At 35.2% G+C, this 21,464-nt stretch overlaps 1 protein-coding gene across 6 annotated transcripts; it reads left to right on the top strand.

Annotated features, from left to right (window-relative positions):
* Positions 1-227: 227 nt before the first annotated feature.
* LOC118032431 (AUGMIN subunit 7-like) lies at positions 228-21,152 on the top strand. 6 transcript variants are annotated; one of them, XR_012168839.1, is made up of 6 exons: positions 228-333; positions 707-808; positions 1,271-1,376; positions 1,822-1,920; positions 13,240-13,319; positions 17,168-17,973. XR_012168839.1 is itself a non-coding variant. In XM_073406774.1 (6 exons), the coding sequence occupies exons 2-5, from the start codon at positions 792-794 to the stop codon at positions 19,122-19,124; spliced, it is 231 nt and encodes a 76-aa protein (XP_073262875.1). In that variant the 5' UTR covers positions 228-333; positions 707-791; the 3' UTR covers positions 19,125-19,139; positions 20,397-21,138. The 6 variants fall into 6 exon arrangements, 3 of the variants coding, with proteins under 3 accessions (XP_073262875.1, XP_073262874.1, XP_073262873.1); XM_073406774.1 differs by lacking the exons at positions 13,240-13,319; positions 17,168-17,973 and adding exons at positions 19,116-19,139; positions 20,397-21,138; XR_012168838.1 differs by lacking the exons at positions 13,240-13,319; positions 17,168-17,973 and adding exons at positions 19,116-19,139; positions 20,397-21,139 and having other exon boundaries at positions 229-333; positions 718-808.
* The last annotated feature ends 312 nt before the right edge of the window (positions 21,153-21,464 follow it).

Genomic DNA, 21,464 nt, shown 5'->3' with positions numbered 1-21,464 from the left:
AGCTATGAAGACAGAACTGAAAAAGCTTCGCCTAATAGTAGATCATGTGGAGGCTAGCAGATATGCTAATAATCTAGAATGGAGGTTGACTTTGCTTAAAGTTTGCTGTTTGAATTAGTTTCATCAGCTCTTAATGTTACAACCTTTATTGCCTGCATTTCCTTACGTCCTTTGTTCTTATGAGATTTGTTTGTATTATTTTGCAGTGTAGATGAACAGGGTGGCGAAAAGACATACAACTCATAGATTCTATTGCAGAGAACAAGCTCTAATTTTCTCAGAGGAGTGCAAGCTGTTCCCTGCTGATGTGCAGATTCAATCCATATATCCATTGTAAGATTATGTCATTCTCCTCTCTCGTTTTGCCTGTTCACCCTTCTTGTTTAAGTATATTAAACCATGCCTGTCAACTGCTATCAAAGACAAACCCCTTTGGTGATTTTCAAGTCTGACCCTAGGTAGATTACCTAGAAAAGTGTTATAATCTTTTCCCTAGACAACCAAGTTTATTGATAACTTGTTTTATATGGAATGAATTCCATTGTAAGTCCTGAAGAAGACATATAAAAGCAATTTATAGAACACAACTATCAATGTTGATGCCAAACATATGACATGATCATCCCTTTTCATTTATACTGATAAATGATGATTATTCTTTTTCATGTCACAAGATGTAGTAACATTACCTTTCTTTTTATTGAAGTACATTTGCAGACCAGATGTATCTGAGTTGGAGACAAAGCTTGCAGAACAGTAAAAAATACTTCTGAATCTTCAGCAGAAGGTTAATGATTTGGCATCTAAGGTTTATCCAAATCTCGATTCATTTTATTTATTTATTTATTTATTTTTCTTTTCCCTTCAAATGGGCCCTTTGCATTTCTCTCGTTCGATCAATTTACATTATCATGTCTACAATTCACACTGTGTGCACTTTCGGGAAGAGAGTTTCTGCAAAGTGTTAATTAGATTTGTTGCTTTAGACATGATGTTGCCATTTTTGGAGAAACTATTGTTATGATCTTTTAAAACAACTGTTCTTATTGTTTTTACATTTCCATGCCTTGAAAATATAATATTAATTCTTAAATTCCCACCTTTTAACAAATTGTTCTTTTTTTGAATACCTATGCTCCTCTATTGGTGAGTCATTCCCAATTTCTTGTGTTGTGAATAAGTATTAATGCAACTCTTTTTTTTTTCATCTCATTCATATCTGATTTCACCTCGTTTTTAACTCTGTGCAATGCATATATGTTTTATTTAGCATGCATGCAATCCAGACAAGGAGTATGCTGAGGTGGAATCGGACTCAGGCACATTTGGAATCTTTTCTAGAAATTGCAAGGTCATTCAATGCCATATACACTAAGGTCTGAATTTTCTCTGCTAGATCACAATTTATAAGTTTAATCATCCTGTCTGCTTGAATGTAAACGAAGAAGTTTCTAGGAATCTCTTTAGGAATTTCAAGATCATTCAATTTATTTTTTATGTTTTCTCTGCTCCATCCTAACATATCTGAACAAAAAAACTTTCTACATTACGCTGGATCTCTTTCATGCATTAGGTATTATGAGTTGCTATACCCATTTGTTGAGTTTCTCTGTCTTGTTGATTATGACTCTTCATAGAAATGTTTTAAGAAAATCTCAATAGAAATTCTCTCAGATCTTTAGCACGTTGTACCTTTTTAACTGTTCTCAGCATAAAACATTATTCCTGGAAGCCTATGCAGCTATGCTCGAGCATCTTTGTCTTGAAGTCTATGATAGTGAGTGCAAGCATTCTCTTGCTATATTTTAACTACCTTTTCAGGAAATACGCCCTTGGACGCACATGATGGAAGTGCCACAACTTCATGGGTTTGGACTCGCTGCCAACCGGTTGTTGGAGGCATACAAGATGCTTTGGAAGGTATCTCAACATCATTTCTTGTTTTTCATGTTTATCTTCTTGAAAGGTTACATGGCATAAAATTAATATTTCTTGAATCCTATAAACACTTTATCAGTCAAGTCACTACACAATGATACATCATCACATAGAGTTATGACTGATAATATTTCATCTCCTGAGTTTATATATAACTAAGTAGTTGAGGGTAAATAAAGGCCCACAATTTCCGTTTTAAATTTCTGAAGAGGTTGAAATGCCAAGAAAGATTCTCTCAATTGTGCTGGGGCATCATATTAGATTAGGAACATGAAGCATTAGAAAAAGATTGGTTATCATACCATAAATCTTTGTATAGCAAATATGAGAATTATCACTAACATTATATGGTACTGAAAGGAGAAAAGTAAGAGAAAATGTGGGAGATGAACTTCCAAGGGCTCGCATGGGCAACATTGACCCAGCCTTGGCAAAGCAATGTTACCTTGGAAACTTGCGTTCTTTCCATCAATTTATGCTAAAGAAAATGTGGTTTTAGACCAAGGAAGAACGTGATTTGTTTTCCACCAAAGCAGTTTTCTTGGACACTAAATTATGGAGACCTAACATGCCCTTTCTATAAGCCTAAACTAGAATTAGAAGTTTTGTTCTTCTACTGTTTTTTTTTTTTCCTTAAAAAAAAAGGAATTTATATGGTTTAATATGAAGATTTGATTCGGTTTCTGCTATAGATTTGAATTTATATGGCTAGCTTAGATGCTTTTGAACAATTTGAGTTTTACTGTTGTTCTTTCTTTTTTGTTTTTAATATTGTGCTCAAATATATCAGACGTGTTTTCGTGCTAGAAAATCATCTAGCACCCTACAAGTGGAGTTATTATATTCTTGATAATTATGCTCTCCTGCATTGTTATACTATAATGATGAGTACAAATTTAGGAAGAAGTAGGAAAGAAGAGGACAATAACTTTGGATAATTTCTGAGATATCCTTTATTGAATGCTCTCAAGCTTTATATACATGAATGAATAACAATTTGGATAATTTCTGAGATATCCTTTATTGAATGCTCTCAAGCTTTATATACATGAATGAATAACAATTATGCTGGAAAGTAGGAAAGTAATTAGCGATTCCCGAAAGGAATCCTTATTATATGCTAACAACCTAATTAAAACAAACTTGACTTATTCTATAACAACTTGGTGACAAATCATGATCCACATCTATGTGTCTCAACGTTCCCTTGCTTCTGCCACAACTCACCTCTGTTGCTATACTCACGTCCATATCGTTACTGTGCACATATAATTCCCACCCCCTTAACAATCCTTGTCCTCGAGGATAAAAGTAGGGTATGTCTTGGTAAATCGCCTTACGTCCTCCCAAGTGGCATCTCCCACTGGTACACTTGCCCATTTAACTAAAATTTCAGTCTTAGGACAATATTTTGTGAATTACCTGGCAGTCAATGATAACTTCAAGTTGCAGAAGGATAGTTGTAGTCTTTGAAACAAGAGGAAGCTGAGCAATTATAGGGGGAATGGACCCCAAATATTTTCGTAGCAAGCTGACATGAAATACGTTACGAATTTGCGAATCTGAAGGTAACGCTAATCTGTAGGACACTGATCCTACTTTTGTAATGACCTGATAAGGTCCAAAGAATCGCAGAGCCAGTTTCATAGAGCTTCGAAAGGCTACTGAAGTCTGGCGGTAAGGCTGTAGTTTTAGGTACACATAGTCACCAATATCAAAGGAAACATCCCGACGATGTTGATCAGCCTGACATTTCATTCGATTTTGAGCGAGCAAAAGATTCCTTCATAGCTCACGGAGAATATAATCTCGATCACGTAGGTGCTCATCCACTACTTGAACCTTAAAGGTGTTAGGAACATGAGTTAATAAGCTAGGAGGTGGAACACCATACACCACCTCAAATGGCATTACCTTAGTGGAAGAGTGGACATAGGTGTTGTAGCTGAATTTTGCCCTAGGAACCCAGTCAAACCAGGTTCGTGGTTGGTCCCCTGTAAAGCAACATAAATATTGTTCAAGGACCCGGTTAACCATTTCGGTTTGGCCATCCGATTGAGGATGGTAGGTAGAGCTCATACATAATTGAGTGCCTTGGAATTGAAATAGTGTTTGCCATAAGGTGCTGAGAAATACCTTGTCGCGGTCACTAACAATAGAGGTAGGAATGCCATGCAATTGAACTATGTTGGAGATGAAGCTTTGGTAACAGTGATGGCTGTATAGGGATGCTTCAATGGAATGAGGTGCGCATACTTAGATAAGCGATCCACAACCACCATAATGCAGCTATATCCATGAGAGGAGGGTAATCCTTCAATGAAGTCCATGGAGATGTCCGTCCAGACTTGGCTTGGTACTGGTAGAGGTTGGAGTACCCCTGCTGGTTTCATGCAATCAATTTTGAAACGTTGACACCTCTCACATTGCTACAAGAATTCTTTTACTGTATGGTGCATATTTGGCCAAGAGAAATCTTGCTTTATACGGGCGAGCGTTTTATGGAACCCAAAATGCCCACCAACAGGGGTTGCATGACAGTCGATTAAGATTTGTGGAAGGAGAGGAAGTAGGACTTAAAAAGACCTTACCTTTCCTGAACCACACTCCATCTTGTTGGATCATGAATGGGTTGGTTGACTTGAAGTTAGCATAAAATGGTTCCTGCTGCACTTCCTGTTGTAGGGCCAGCCACCAGTCTGCTCGTGTAGTAGAGATAGATAAAAACTGGAATTCCACCACCCTGGACAATGAATCTGCTCCTTGGTTTTCAGTTCCCTTCTTGTACTTAATCACACAATCATATCCCAATATCTTAGATAGCCAACGTGCTTGTGCGGGTGTAGTGATTCGTTGCTCCAATAGATATTTGAGACTCCTTTAATTTGTGCGAACCGTGAATGGTTTTCTAAGCAGATATGGTCGCCATTTTTGAATAGCTTTAACGATGGCCAGAATCTGTTTTTCATAAGTGGATAAGGTTAAGGAGGAACCTTTCAATGCTTCACTTAAATATGCCATTGGTTGGTCTTGTTGGGAGAGAATTGCTCCAATTCCAATGCCACTAGCGTCACATTCAATCATAAAGCTTTGAGAAAAATCTGGCAGGCGTAGGATAGGTGGATTAGTTAAGGCTGCCTTCAACCTTCTAAAAGCCATATCAACCTCTTCATTGCATTGGAATCCTTCCTTGGTCAGCAATCGGGTAAACGGTGCTGCTAAACTTCCAAAGTGACGAATGAATTTTCGATAATACACAGCCAACCCCAAAAATCCGTGGACTCCCTTGGTTGTTGTCGGTGTAGGCCACTCAATGACCGTTTGTATCTTGGTGGGATTAATGGAAACACCTTTTTCTGAAATGATATGGCCCAGGTAGTCGACTTGTGTAACTTCGATTCGACACTTGAACTCTTTAGCAAACAATTCATTGTTTGCCAAAATTTACAAAACAGTTTGCAAATGAGTGAGATGGTCTTCTCATGATTTAGAGTATACCAAAAAATCATCGAAGAAAACCAAAATAAATTTTCGGAGATAGTGATGAAAAATGCCCTTCATGTGTTCGAAAAGCTGTCTTAGGGATGTCGCCTTCTTGTATCCAGATTTGATGATAGCCGGACCATAGATCCAATTTGGAATAGTACCGGGATCTATGCAGTTCATCCAAAAGTTCATCGATCATTGGGATTGGATATTTATCTTTAATGGTAATTTCATTCAAGGCGCGATAGTCTACATAAAATCGCCAAGCTCTATCTGCTTTTTTAACCAGTAAAACAGGTGATGAGAATGGACTATTACTTGGCCTTATCAAATCTGACTTTAAAAGTTCTCGCACCATTCTCTCTATCTTGGTTTTTTGGTAATAGGGATATTGGTAGGGTCTAATATTTATTGGTCCTGAATTTGGTTGCAATGGTATGTGATGGTCATTGGATCTTTTGGGAGGTAAACTGGTAGGCTGTTCAAACACATGAGAGAATTTGGAAAGAAGGTTATTCATCTCAGGAGGGTGGTTTATAGTGTTATTACTGGGATATGAGAGAATGATTGAAGGAAAAAGCCAATCCCATGTAGCCCCACAACTCTTTGCCTGTGAAAGTTGCGTTTGTGTGCCTTAGTCCATGAAGGGTGTGTGTTTCTCCTTGCTTTTTGTAGCTTATAATGAGCTTTTTGAAATCCCTTTTAATGGGGCCAAGGGTTTCAAGCCACTATACACCCAACACTAGTTAACAAGCGGTGACTGGAAAGATATAGTAATTGGCAATGATGGTTTGCCCTTGAATGTTCAGTGTGAGACCATTGCAGATAATCTTCTCCTGGTTAGCAACCATGATCTGAAACTGTTTGCCGCGGTTTACTGGCAATCCAAACTTAGAGACCACTGCTTGATCAATGAAGTTGTGAGTGCTTCCTCCATCGATGAGCATTGTTACACTCTTGTTCCTCAAATTTCCCAACACATGTAAGGTTTGGGGGCATTCGACACCAACAATGGCATGAAACGAGATTTCTGGTATGTCTTCATAATTCATCATTTCTTAAGAATCATCAGTGCCTTCCTCAAGGCTCATGTGGGAAGTGTCTTCGATCATAAACAGTTGTGGGCGTTCGCAGCGATGGCCTGGAATGAATTTCTCATCACAATAGTAACACAATCCTTTTTCCCTTTATTCCCTAGCTTCTTGATTGGTTATCCTCCGAAATGATGTTAGAGAAGGAGTTGCTCGCTGTGATGGTGGTGGTCTTAGGTTTCTCGCTACTGAATTGGTGGGCACCCTGGACGTCAGCATAGTGTGTGATGATCAGGTTGGAAGGCTAGCCTTCTTATGTAATAGATTGTGCTCCTTAAGCAGTTGTGCAACCCCGATTGCATCTGCCGATGTATGAGGCTGTTTGATCTTGACATCGATACGAATATCACCTCGAAGACCGGCAACAAAACATCCAATGAGGAAACCTTCAGGTAGGTCATCAACTTGATGGGAGAGTCTTTCAAAGGCTTCTTGGTAGGCTACCACAGTGGTGGTTTGTTTGAGACGCATGAGTGACTCTGATGGGTCCTCGTATTCTGTGGGTCCAAAGCATAGAAAAATTGCCTGGACAAACTCGCTCCACATGAGGGGTCCTCGAAACTTGTTCAGCCATCTATGCCATTGAAGGGCAATTCCATCTAAGTGGAAAGAGGCTAACTGGACTTGTTGAGGAGGTACAATGTTCGGAAAATCAAAATATTGCTCTACTTTATACACCTAACCTGTAGGATCATTACCATCAAAACGTGGAAAGGAGAGCTTGAGTTATGGATGCGGCTGACCAGTGGTGTTAAGAGAATGGGAAGTGTGGAATTGTGATGATCCTTTTGGTGCGAATGAGTTGATTTTAAGAGAGTTAGGATTTAGAATTTGAATGGTGTGAAGGGTTTGGAGTTCAGTTAACATTGCTTGTAAAGTAGAGTTTACTTGATCAAAACTTGATTCATGCCTAGTTAAGGCTTTATTGACCTCGTTGCGGAATTCGGCATTGCTTTTTCCACAAGTGTCTATGATAACCTGGCTCTACTACCACTGATGAGTATAAATTTAGGAAGAAGTAGAAGAAGCAAGAAAGAAGAGGACAATAACTTTGGATAATTTCTTAGATATACTTTATTGAATGCCCTTAGGCTTTATATAGATGAGTGAATAACAATAATGCTGGAAAGTAGGAAAGTAATTAGCGATTCTCGAAAGGAATCCTTATTATCTGCTAACAACCTAATTAAAACAAACTTGACTTATTCTATAACAACTTGGCGACAAAGCATGATCCACATCCATGTGTCTCAATGTGCCCATGCTTCTGCCACAACTCACCTCTGTTGCTATACTAACACTACCAAAAGATTGATGTCTTCTCCCAAATGCAGGAGTGTCCAAGTAATAACTAACCCGGCAAGACCGGGATCAAACCATAGAAGGTTAATTGTATAAATTATAAATAACAAGATGATAACAACAACAACAACAACAACAATAATATTAATAGTAATAATAATAATACTCAGTACGTGGCGTTGTTATACCTGAGAATGATCTAAAAAGATCGGGTCACAAGTTTCTAGGCTATATACTGAGTTTATGAAAAGATCAAAAATATATATTATATAATATAAACAGATTTCTGATGCGAATGAACAAGACAAAACCAACAATGTCAGGATCCTTGATCAAACAGAGAGCATACTTAACGTACATAAAATATAATAATACTAATAATAATAATATTAGTAGTAGTAGTAGTAAAAATAATAAAAAGGAAGAGGAGGAAGAAATTAATGAGAACTTTGAGATGAAAGATTAATGTAAAGATTAAACAATGATAAAAACAAATGTCAAGGTTAGAGGATCCACCAATAATATTTCAAACAAGTATAATATAAACTCTTATTACTCAATTTGAAAACCACACACGGAGGAGGTTCCAATCGGATGATTTGTCATTAATAGCTCATTATAAATTATTAACATGATCATATTAATTATTTTATTTACATAACAAACTTTTAAATATTTTTAGGAATTCATTATGTTAACTGATGTTAACAATAAATCAAGTTCCTTTCATAGCCCAGGTGTAGGTAATACCATACGGTTGGGCTGGGGCTATGAGAGTGTCAACATTTATTGTATAAATTATTATAAACACAAAATCTAGATTAACCATTTAACAAGTAGGGTATTAAGAATTAGTAAGATAAAAAGATAAGACATGTTAATATTAAACATTAAGGTCCATGTTGAGTTTACACTATACTTATTCTTACACCATTAGTGTAACCTTTTCATCTTGATATAATAAACTTAGCTAAACATAATGAAGAAGAGAAACATAAATAAACAAAACAAGAACATAAATAAGATACAAGTTAACTAATGAAAGGAAAGGAAATGAAAAACATACACAAGATATTAATGAAAACAAAACTTAAGAATTACAAAAAAAATATAGAGAGAAATAAAGAGCATGAACTTGATCTGAACAACTAAGCCCCTAAATACATGGCAAATGCCTTCTTTTATAAGTCAAAATTCAGAATTATTAATTTGATGACTAATTGTTGAGTGGGTGGCTAACTCTTGACTTTGTGAAAATCCTTATCTTCTTGTCTGAATAAAACGAAAATGCTAGCATCAGAACTGAGTCCATTTGAAAACATGAAAGTTGTAGGAAATTGACTCAGCTTTTCAGGAAAAAAAATGGAGGTCATTCGGAGTTCTACAACTCCAGATATGGACCAAACACTGAACAGTGTTCAAGCTGCAGGACAGATTCAGACTTCTCCATTGTTGCTATAATTTGGACTTGAAAACGGCCTTCTTAGATCTTGATGAAAACATGAAAGTTGTAGGCCTATGTCTTACTAAATCTGTGTGAAAATTAAGGTCATTTGGACATCTAGAACTCGAGATATGACCCAATTGCCGAACAATGTTCCAGTTTGGACTGCACTAACATCTCTTTTCTAAGTTTGGCTCTCTCTTTGTCTTCACAAATTTCAGTAGTTGAATTCATCAATCAATCCTTTGATTTATGTGATATGCTTGCATTTAAGATGAATATTTATCATATATTAAGGCATTTTATAGTATTAGACTTGTTATTATAAAACATGTTTTAGTTAAGGAGTTATTTTATAATAACAAGTCTAATACTATAAAATACCTTAATATATGGTACATGTTCATCTTAAATGCAGGCCTATCACATAAATCTAAGGATTGATTGATGAGTTTAAGTATGGAAATTGAAAGGACAAATAGAGGGCCAAACTTAGAAAAAAGATGTTAGTGCAATCCAAACTAGAACATTGTTCGGTAATTGGGTCATAACTCGAATTCTAGATGTTCAAATGACCTCAAATTTTTAAACAAATTCAATAAGACATACGCCTACAACTTTCATGTTTTCATCAAGATCTAATAAGGCCGTTTTCAAGTCTGAATCTGTCCTGCAGCTTGAACACTGTTCTCCTCTTCTTTCTCATTAATTTCTTTCTCCTCTTCTTTTTACTACTATTATTATTATTATTATTATTATTATTATTATTATTATTATTATTATTATGTACGTTAAGTATGCTCTGTGTTTGATCAAGGATCCTGACATTGTTGGTCTTGCCTTGTTCATTCGCATCAGAAATGTGTTTATATTATATAATATATCTTTTTGATCTTTTCATATACTTAGTATATAGGTTGGAAATCTGTGACCCGATCTTTTAGATCATTCTCAGGTATAACAACGCCACGTACTGAGTATTACTACTACTACTGCTACTATTACTATTAATATTATTGTTACTGTTATTGTTGTTGTTGTTGTCGTTGTCGTCTTGTTATTTATAATTTATACAATTAACCTCTCTGTGTTTCGATCTCAGCCTTACCGGGTTATTTATTACTTCGATACTCCTGTACTTGGGAGAAGACATCAATCTTTTGGTCGTGTCACCAAGGCTGCCTCCTCCATACACTAAATGAATCTTTTACTCAGCTAGTACCTGACCAAGATGATTTGCTGATTCTAAAAACTTTCTTTCCTAGTACTGGATCCATCAAAAACACAAATATTGTTTATGTGATGATTTGAGGAACCTGCCATTTCTACACACTTCTGTATTTGATGAATGTATGGGTTGAGTAGAAATGAAGGGAAGGAAGGGAAGAATTCATAGATGAGAAATTGAAAATGCAATCATACCACCTATATGTAGGCTAGTCGTAGTCTCACACACACACTCTCTCTCTCTCTATTTATTTATTTTAAAAAAGCATGTGTATGTACAGGTAGTTGTGATTGTGGCTCACATCTTTCCTTGTTTTTACGTTCAAAAACGGCTTAAACGCCCTCTATGGGTCGGGGATAGGCTTCCCATCCAGTTTTCTTAAAAACTAGCAAACAGGGTCTTTTTTAATGAGATTCTCAAGATTAAGTCGAGCATGTTCTCTATAGAATTATAGCCATAAATCATAAATTGCATGATGCACATCTCCACTAGGGTGCGTCTCAAGAGTCAATAGAAGATTATCAAAAGACCCCTTACTCAGACCATCCTTAATGAATTGTATTTTATCTTCACGGTTTACAGATACCATTCTTAAAGAACGACATGTCGCATTACAAGTCCATCTGGCACATCTTTGACAGACTTTCAGTTGTTTTGCATGACGTTTCTTTGCAAAAATGCTTTTACCTGTTCCAAGCATGTGTGAAATGAAAGAATTTGAGGACTTACCTGATAATCGGACCTTTGCTTCAATTAACCAATGAATATCTTCAGGAATTTCATGATTTATTAACAACCACAATCTTTCACACCTAGCACGGTAAATTTTTGTAATCGCATTCTGAGGCAGAGCGGGAAAATGCTTTTTCAATTTTTCAAGAGTAGTGTCCATTTTCAAATGAGAATTGGGGGAGAGATTCAAAGAAATTAGAAAGAGAAAAGAATTGCACAAATATATACACATAAATCAGTTATCATAGGAAACTGAAAGAACCGACTTAAGAGTTACGGAGTACTGTTATCTGCCATTTGACCGTGGTGAGAGAAGCTAACAAAACAAAAGTCACACAAAAACAATGTGAGAAAAAGAATCAATCTTTATATACAAGATCGTCCAATTCAATAGAGTCATTTTCAACCGAAAAAATTATCAAAAAAAAACTTTCAAAACAATGGCCATTTACCTTGAAAACATTACCATTCTTTGGATTTTCGATATCACAGGCCCCATATGGATATACATGTTTCACAATAAAAGGACTGCTTCATCTTGATCTTAGTTTTCTAGGAAATAAATGGAGTCGAGAATTATAAAGAAAGACTTTTTGACCAACATTGAATGTTTTTCTTAGTATTTTCTTGTCATAAAACTCTTTGATTCTTGTTTTATGAATTCTTAAATTGTCATATGCATCATTTCTTATTTCCTCAAGCTCATTTAATTGCAATTTTCACAACTGACTAGCCCAATAAGCTTTATGTTCAATTTCCACAGGCAAGTAACAAGGTTTTCCATATACTGGTCTATAAGGTGACATACCTAATGATGTTTTATATGTAGTTCGATAAGCCTAAAGTGCATCATTAAGTCTTAAAGACTAGTCTTTCCGATTAGGGTTCACCGTTTTTTCTAAGATCTGTTTAATCTCCTTATTAGCAAGTTCTACCTGTCCACTCGTTTGAGGGTGATAAGGGGTGGCAACTTTGTGTGTGATTCCATATTTCTTCATTAAAGACTCAAATGGCTTGTTACAGAAATGTGTTCCACCATCACTTATCACGGCTCGAGGGATTCCAAATTGACTTAAAATGTTTTCTTTCAAAAACTTTATCACTATTTTGTGATCATTGGTTCGACTTGGAATTGCCTCTATCCATTTTGAAACATAATCTACTACGACCAATATGTACAAGAAACCAAATGATGGAGGAAATGGACCCATGAAATCTGTACCCTAACAGTCAAAGATCTCAATGACAAGAATAGGATTTAAAGGCATCATGCGAAGTTTCGAAATAGATCCCAACTTTTGATAATTTTCACAAGTCTTACAGAATGCATGCGAGTCTTTGAACATGGTGGGCCAATAAAATCCACTTTGTAAGATTTTTACAGTTGTCTTTCTTGATGAGAAATGACCCCCACATGCCTAAGAATGACAAAATTTAATGACATTACTTACCTCATTGTCAGGAATGCATCTTTGAAATATTTGATTAGGACAATATTTGAATAAATAAGGGTCATCCCAATAAAAGTTCTTCACTTCATTCAAGAACTTTCTTTTGTCTTGGGTACTCCAATAAGCTGGCAATTGTCCTAAAATAAGAAAATTAACAATATTAGCAAACCAAGGCATTGTAGAGACATAAAATAAAGATTCATCAGGAAAGTAGTTATCGATTGGTGTGATGTCAGATCTCGAACCGGTTGTCAATCTTGACAAATGATCCACAACAACATTTTCGGTGCCTTTCTTGTCTTTGATTGTGATATCAAATTCTTGAAGTAACAAAATCCACCACATCAATCTAGCCTTAAAATCTTTCTTAGAGAGGATATTTCAATGCTAAATGATCACTAAAAACAATAGGTGAGCCAACAAGATAAGATCTGAACTTGTCACATGCAAATACTACTGGAAGTATTTCTTTTTCAGTAGTAGTGTAATTCATTTGAGCAGTATTTAAAGTTTTACTTGCATAGTAAATCACATAAGGTTTCTTATCTTTTCTTTGGCCCAAGACAGCACCCACGACATAGTCACTAACGTCACACATTATTTCAAAAGGTAGTGACCAATCAGGAGGTTGAATGACAAGAGCAGAAGTAAACAAACTTTTAAGTTTCACTGGAAGTGGTTTGAAATTGATCATGAACTAATTTTTCAATAAAGTCCATTTCTTGTAAATCATTATCATCTCTAGGTTGCTTGTAAATGTTGAAAATATTCATCTCCAATGTCATGTTTCCAAATGATAGCTTCATCAGTCCATTCCTACAATTAATCAATGCATTAGAAGTTGCAAGAAATGGACATCCTAAAATAACAGGAATTGAATTACATGCTTCAACAGGTTGGGTATCCAAGACAATAAAATCTACAGGGTAAATGAATTTATCAACTTGTACTAACACATCCTCAACTATTCCTCTAGGCACTTTTACAGATCTATCAATAAGTAAAAGAGTTACAAAAGTTGGTTTTAACTCACCTAGATTGAGACTTTGAAAAATCGAATATGAAAGTAAATTCACACCAGCTCCAAGATCAAGTAAAGCTCTTTTAATTTTATGTTCTCCAATAAAGCAAGAAATTATAGGACAACCAGGGTCTCTATATTTCAAAGCATTATTGTTCTGAAGAATAACACTTACTTGTTCGGCTAAAAATGCTTTTTTTTTCACATTCAATTTTCTCTTCACGGTGCATATATCTTTCAAAAATTTAGCATAGGAAGGTACCTGTTTAATAACATCCAATAAAGGTTAATTGATCCTTACCTGTTTGAAAGTTTCAAGGATTTCAGAATTATGATTGACTTTCCTTTGTTTGCTCATGGCATGAGGAAATGGAAGTGCTGGCGAAGAATCAGTCTTTCCAATGTTCAGATTCAACCCCTTCCTTACCCACATAGATTAACTTATCATCTTTCTCATAAGGTTCAAGAGTGAGTTTTTCAATAACCTTACCACTACGAAGAGTGATGACTGATTTGACTTGATCCATATGTTGGCTTCCGGAACTACTTGCATTTGCATTGTATTGCCCCTTTGGATTTTGCTATGGTTGAGATGGAAACTTACCTTTCTCTTGAAAACTGAGAATAGATGTGAATTTTGTAAGAGCATCTTTAAAATTTGTCATGCTTTAAGCAAGTTGAGTGTTGATTGTTTCTTGCTTTCCAATGAATGCATGCAATGTTTCCTCAAGATTTCTTTTAGGAAGTGGAGCATAAGGAGCTGCATATCCATGAGAATTTTGGAAATTATGGTGTGCTTGTATGTTTGCGAGTATGGGTTATGATTGGGCCTTTGGAAACTGTTTAAAGCATGAGCTTATTCATGAAGACATTCCTTGAAAGAAGGCAAAGTTGGACAGTCATTGGTTGCATATTCATTTGTTTCACAGATTTGATACACAATGTCTTGAACAGATTTTAATTAACCACTCTTTTTCAATTCTAGTGCCTCAACTTTTTTTATTACTTCGACACTCCTGCACTTGAGAAAATACATCAATCTTTTGGTCGTGTCAAGTTTTTGACGTCGTTGCCGGGGAGGTAAATTCTTATACAAATTTTAGTATTTATTTTGTTTTCTCTTTTCACTTTTCTTATATCTAACTTTGTTTCTTTTGTTTTGTTTCTTTTTCTTTTGTTTTTTTTCTTCCTTTTATTCTCTTTCTACACGTGCATGAGTGTTTGGTCACGTACATTAAGTGCTAGACTTTGTAGGGTATTCTCATAATTTTCAGAAAATATGGTCGAAGAAGATAACCAGTCACTTCATAATAAGAATAATGAGAATAACCGTGTTAGGACACTTAGAGATCACATGAATCCCACAAGAACAAGTGCACCCTCATGCATAGTTTTCCCTCTTGATGCATCCCATTTTAAATTTAAGCCAGACATTATTCAACTTTTACCTTCTTTTCACGGCTTAAATCTAGAAAATCCATACTTGCATTTGAGAGAATTTGAAGAAGTTTGTAACACATATAATAACTTAAATTGTAGCATGAATACCATTAGATTAAAGCTTTTTCCTTTTTCATTAAAAGATAAAGCTAAAACATGGCTACAAAATCTTAGGTCAGGATCCATTCGTGCTTAGGATGAAATGCAACAACAATTTTTAAAGAAGTTTTTTCCATCTCACAGAACCAACTCTTTCAAAAGACAAATCATCACTTTCACTCAAAAACTAGGTGAAACATTTTACCAATGTTGGAATAAGTATCGAACTTGCTTAATACTTGCCCTCATCATGGTTTTGAAACATGGAGATTGGTTTCACAATTTCATGAAGGGTTAACACCTAAAGATAGGCAAATTGTTGAATTGATGTGCAATGGAGCTTTTGAAGATAAAGATCCTAATGAAGCAATTGAGTACCTAGACTTGGTAGCTGAAATGCGCAAAATTAGGATGCTACAGGCACTTATGAGGCACCAAGTAAAACCCAACCTCATACATCTAGTGGAGGTATGTATAACCTTAGGGAAGATCATGACCTCCAAGCCAAGTTTGCATCTTTAGCTAGAAAAGTCGAGGCTCTAGAATTGAAAAAGAGTGGTCAATTAAAATCTGTTCAAGACATTGTATGTCAAATCTGTGAAACAAATGAACATGCAACCAATGACTGTCCAACTTTGCCTTCTTTCAAGGAATGCCTCCATGAACAAGCCTATGCTTTGAACAATTTTCAAAGGCCCAATCATAACCCATACTCGCAAACATACAATCCTGGTTGAAGAAATCACCCAAATTTCAGTTGGAAGAGTGATAACAATAATGCACAAACTTCACAGCCACCGTTTCAAGCACACCATAATTTCCAAAATTATCATGGATATGCACCTCCTTATACTCCACCTCCTAGAAGAAATCTTGAGGAAACATTGCATGCATTCATTGAAAAGCAAGAGACAATCAACATTCAACTTGCTCAAGGCATGATAAATTTTAGAGATACTCTTGCAAGGTTAACATCTGCTCTCAGTTTTCAAGAGAAAGATAAGTTTTCATCTCAACCACAACAAAATCCAAAAGGGCAATACAATGCAAATGCAAGTAGTTTCGGAAGCCAACACATGGATTAAGTTAAATCAGTCATCACTCTTCGTAGTGGTAAGGTTATTGAAAAACCCACTCTTGAATCTTGTGAGAAAGATGATGAGTCAATCTCTGTGGGTAAGGAAGGGGTTAAATCTGAACATTGTAAAGAAAAGACTGATTCTCCGCCAGCACTTTCATTTTCTCATGCCATGACCAAACAAAGAAAAGTCAATCACAATTCTGAAATCTTTGAAACTTTCAAACAGGTAAGGATCAATATACCTTTGTTGGATGCTATTAAATAGGTACCTTCCCATGCTAAATTTTTGAAAGATCTATGCACTGTGAAGAGAACACCGAATGTGAAAAAGAAAGCCTTTTTAGCCGAACAAGTAAGTGTCATTCTTCAAAACAATAATGCTTTGAAATATAAAGATCCTAGTTGTCCTATAATTTCTTGCTTTATCGAAGAACATAAAATTGAAAGAGCCTTGATCTTGGAGCTAGTGTGAATTTACTTCCATATTCAGTTTTTTAGAGTCTCAATCTAGGTGAGTTAAAACCAACTTCTGTAACTCTTTTACTTGCTGATAGATCTGTAAAAGTACCTAGAGGAATAATTGAAGATGTGTTAATATAAGTCGATAAACTCATTTATCTTGTGGATTTTATTGTCTTAGACACGCAACCTGTTGAAGCATGTAATTCATTTCCTGTTATTTTAGGATGTCCATTTCTTGCAACTTCTAATGCAACATTTGCAAGCAGCCTGGAGATGATAATGATTTACAAGAAGTAGATCATATTGAAGAATTAGTTCATGATCAACTTGAATATACTTTGAGTAAAATTGAGTTGGATGAATCTGAAGATTTGCAAATGATTTATTCTCAGGAAGAAATCACGGATGAAAAAGACACAAAAAATGTTGGTGCTGATCTTTTGTCAAGAGTGACAACATATTTGACATCTGACATCCCACCAATCGATGATTACACTCCTGATGAATCCTCACTTTCTCTTAGTTCAATGTCTTTGTTTGCTAAAAATATCAACTTTCTTGCTTCAAGAGATTTGCCAGCTCATTGGAGTACTGAAAACAGAGGAAAGTTTTTGAATGAAGTGAAGAACTTTTATTGGGATGAACCTAACTTATTCAAATATTGTCCTGATTAAAAATTTCAAAGATGCATTCCTGACAATAAGTCTCTCTCACCCCGGTCAAATGGCGGATAACGGTACTCCGTGACTCTTAAGTCGGTTCTTTCAGTTTCCCATGATAATTGATATTTGTGTATATATTTGTGCAATTCTTTGCTCTTTCTCATTTCTTTGAATCTCTCCCCCAATTCTCATTTGAAAATGGACACCACTTTTGAAAAATTGAAAAAGTATTTTCCCTCTCTGCCTTAGAATGCGATTATAAAAATTTATCGTGCTAGGTGTGAAAGATTGAGGTTGTTAATGAATCATGGAATTCCTGAACAGTGAGTCCTCCAATTTTTTCATTTCACATATGCCTGGAATAGGTAAAAGCACTTTTGTAAAGAAACGTCATGCAAAACGACTGAAAGTCTATCATAGATGTGCCAGATGGACTTGTGATGCGACATGTCATTCTTTAGGAATGATATCTGTAAACCGCGAAGATAAAATACAATTCATTAAGGATGGCCTGAGTAAGGGGTCTTTAGATAATCTTCTATTGACTCTTGAGACGCACCCTAGTGGAGATGTGCATCATGTAATTTATGATTTATGGCCACAATTCCATAAAAGAACATGCTCGACTTAGTCTTGGGGAATCTGACTAAAAAAAGACCCTGTTTGCCAGTTTTTAAGAAAACTGGATGGGAAGCCTTTTCCCGACCCATAGAGGGCGTTTAAGCCGTTTTTGGACGTATAACCAAGGAAAGATGTGAGCCACAATCACAACTACCTATATATACACATGCTTTTTCAAAATAAATAAATAAATAAAGAGAAAGAGAGAAAGACTACGGGTGGCCTACATATAGGTGGTATGATTGCATTTTCAATTTCTCATCTATAAATTCTTCTCTTCCTTCCCTTAATTTCTACTCAACCCATACATTCATCAAATATAGAAGTGTGTAGAAATGACAGGTTCTTCAAGTAATCATATAAACAATATTTGTGTTTTCGGTGGATCCAGTCCTGGGAAAGAAAAAGAATTTTTAGAATCAGCAAATCATCTTGGTCAGGTACTAACTAAACGAAAGATTCATTTAGTGTATGGAAGAGGCAGCCTTGGGTTAATGGGGGAAGTGTCAAAAGCTGCATTTTTAGGAGGTAGTCAAGTTTTAGGGGTTGTCCCCAAAGCTTTAGCACAAGGGGAGATCATTGGAAAAACAATTGGAGAGGAATTACAAGTCCCCACAATGTCTGATCGACTGAATGCAATGTTTAACCATGCTGATGCCTTCATTGCCTTACCAGGTGGTCTGGGCACATTGGAAAAGATCTTTCATATTTCCTCTTGGGCCCAACTGTATATTCACCATAAACCCATATGTTTATTAAATGTTAATGGTTTTTATGATAAGTTGTTGTCTTTTCTTGATCATGTTGTGGAACATGAATTTCAAACATCTTCAGCACGAAAAATCATAATCTTTGCTGCTGCTACTGAACAATTGATTGACCAACTACAATCTTTCATCCCTGTAATTAATCCCTCTATGAGTCGCATAAATTGGTCAACTAAGGAAAGCTGTAAAAAGCATAGATTGGATTTGAGTCTTCGTTTGTAAGAACTTTGTGTCTTTTGGTTTTATTGTTGTGTTTTATTGTTTCTTATATTTGTTTAAGTGTGTTTCAGGTTTGTTAGTGTTCGCTATTTCAGGTGATGTCTTCTATACTCTATCTTTCTACCTTAAGACATTGAGGACAATGTCTTATTTTGGTTGGGGGGGAAAGGGTAGTTGATATTTAAAAAAAAAAATATGTTTTCTATTTTATAAATTATTTGCAAAACTGTTGTTACTAGGATGACAGAGTAAAATGAGTTCTTTTGTTAAAGTGACTCCTGAGACGCATCTTAGTAAACATTCTTAACAAGGTCTATCAGAATGCTTATTGAAATATTCAGGTTTACAAACCTCGTATTGGTTGCACTTGATTCTGCTCATATGCTCATTTAACAAGTATTGTTAAATCTTCATTTTCACACACACACTTTAAACATATGATTATGGGTTGCAAATTGGAATTATTACATTATTTTATGTTCTTTTTGTTAAATGTAATAACTAAGGGAAAGGAAAAGTAACATAATTTACAAAAAAAAAAAAATATAATGATAATAAAAAGGTAGATAAGTTTGGGTTTCGTAGCCTCCCTAACCTAAGCAATTAAGCTCGAAGGGGTGTTTTAACACTTAATACCCTAAAGTCAACTGACTTGGGAGCTATTGGCCCAACGCTTGTTACATGGGTTGAGGAGAAAAGCTTAAGGGAATCAAACATTGCACTATTTACGTATCAGTATCTGTAACCCGAGTTGTTAAGCTCGTAGGGGTGTCTCAACACCTAATGTCTTAAGACCAACTAGTATGGGAGTCATTAGCCTAAAACTCGTTACATGGGTTAAAGATACATTGTGTTTCAAGTTGTATGTGTATATTAAAAAAAATAAAAAAAATAAAAAGAAAAAATAATAATAATCCCAACCTAAGAAAGTTAACCTTAAACATTAGAACAAAAATTTGTTTTTCTTCCAAGTAAAGCCCGATAACTATATGTTGATATTTTGAGCACAAAAGAAATGTTTAGTAATATCTTGTTTAAGAGGTATTGAGCAGATATATGAATTTAATGAGAGTTTGTTTATCTGGATAAATTAAAGTAAGTTGAATGATGAATGTCTTGCTTTATAGAATTTGCAAATTGTTTTTCTATTTTAACGCTTTGATTACTAGGGACTAGTAATAAGCTGGTTGGGGGTGTGATTAGTAACTTAAAAGTGCATATTTTTTCAAGGTTTTATATCATCATTTTGTACTTAAAGTATCAACAACTCTTTAACTAAAGCATGTTTAATAATAACAAGTCTAATACTATAAAATGCTTTAATATATGGTAAATGTTCATCTTAAATGCAGGCCTATCACATAAATCAAAGGAATGATTGACGAGTTCAAGTATGGAAATTGAAAGGACAAAGAGAGGGCCAAACTTAGAAAAGAGATGTTGGTGCAGTCCAAACTAGAACACTTTTCGGTAATTGGATCATATCTCGAGTTCTAGATGTCCAAATGACCTCAAAGTTTTACACAGATTCAGTAAGACATAGGCCTACAACTTTCATGTTTTCATCAAGATCTAAGAAGGCTTTTTCAAGTTCAAATTATAGCAACAATGGCGAAGTCTGAATTTGTCCTGCAGCCCGAACACTGTTTAATGTTTGGCCCATATCTGGAGTTGTAGAAGTCCAAATGACCTCCATTTTTTTTTCCTGGAAATTTGAGTTAATTTCCTACAACTTTCATGTTTTCAAATGGACCCAGTTCTGATGCTAGCATTTTCTTTTTATTCAGACAAGAAGATAAAGATTTTCATAAAGTCAAGAGTTGGCCACCCACTCAACAATTAGTCATCAAATCAATAATTCCAAATTTTGGCCTATAAATGGAAGCATTTGCCATGTATTTAGGGGTTTGGTTGTTCAGATCAAGTTCATGCTCTTTATTTCTCTCTTTATATTTTTTTTGTAATTCTTAAATTTTGCTTTCATTAATATCTTGTTTATGCTTTTCATTTCCTTTCCTTTTCTTAGTTAACATATATCTTATTTATATTCTTGTTTTGTTTATTTATGTTTCTTTTCTTTATTATGTTTAGCCAAGTTTATTATGTCAAGGTGAAAAGGTTACACTAATGGTGTAAAAACAAGTATAGTGTAAACTCAACATGAACCTTAATGTTTAATATTAACTTGTCTTATCTTTTTATCTTACTAATTCTTAATACTTTACTTGTTAAATAGTTAATCTAGATTTGTGTTGTATAACACTTGGTACAACAAATGCTTGACACTCTCATAGTGCAACCGTATGGTATTACCTACACCTGTGCTATGAAAGAAACTTGATTTGTTGTTAACATAAGTTAACATCATGAATTCCTAACAATATTTAAAAGTTTGGTGTTATGTAAATAAGATAATTAAT

The sequence above is a fragment of the Populus alba genome, chromosome 19 (genome assembly GCF_005239225.2).
Source record: "Populus alba chromosome 19, ASM523922v2, whole genome shotgun sequence".
NCBI classification, from domain to species: Eukaryota; Viridiplantae; Streptophyta; class Magnoliopsida; order Malpighiales; family Salicaceae; genus Populus; species Populus alba.
This window is presented reverse-complemented; position numbering and strand designations above follow the sequence as displayed.

Coding starts and splice junctions, on each gene's coding strand:
- LOC118032431 (XM_073406772.1), top strand. Junction 1,377..1,821: donor TCAATGCCATATACACTAAG/GTCTGAATTTTC, acceptor CTACCTTTTCAG/GAAATACGCCCTTGGACGCA. Junction 1,921..10,363: donor CATACAAGATGCTTTGGAAG/GTATCTCAACAT, acceptor TTTCGATCTCAG/CCTTACCGGGTTATTTATTA.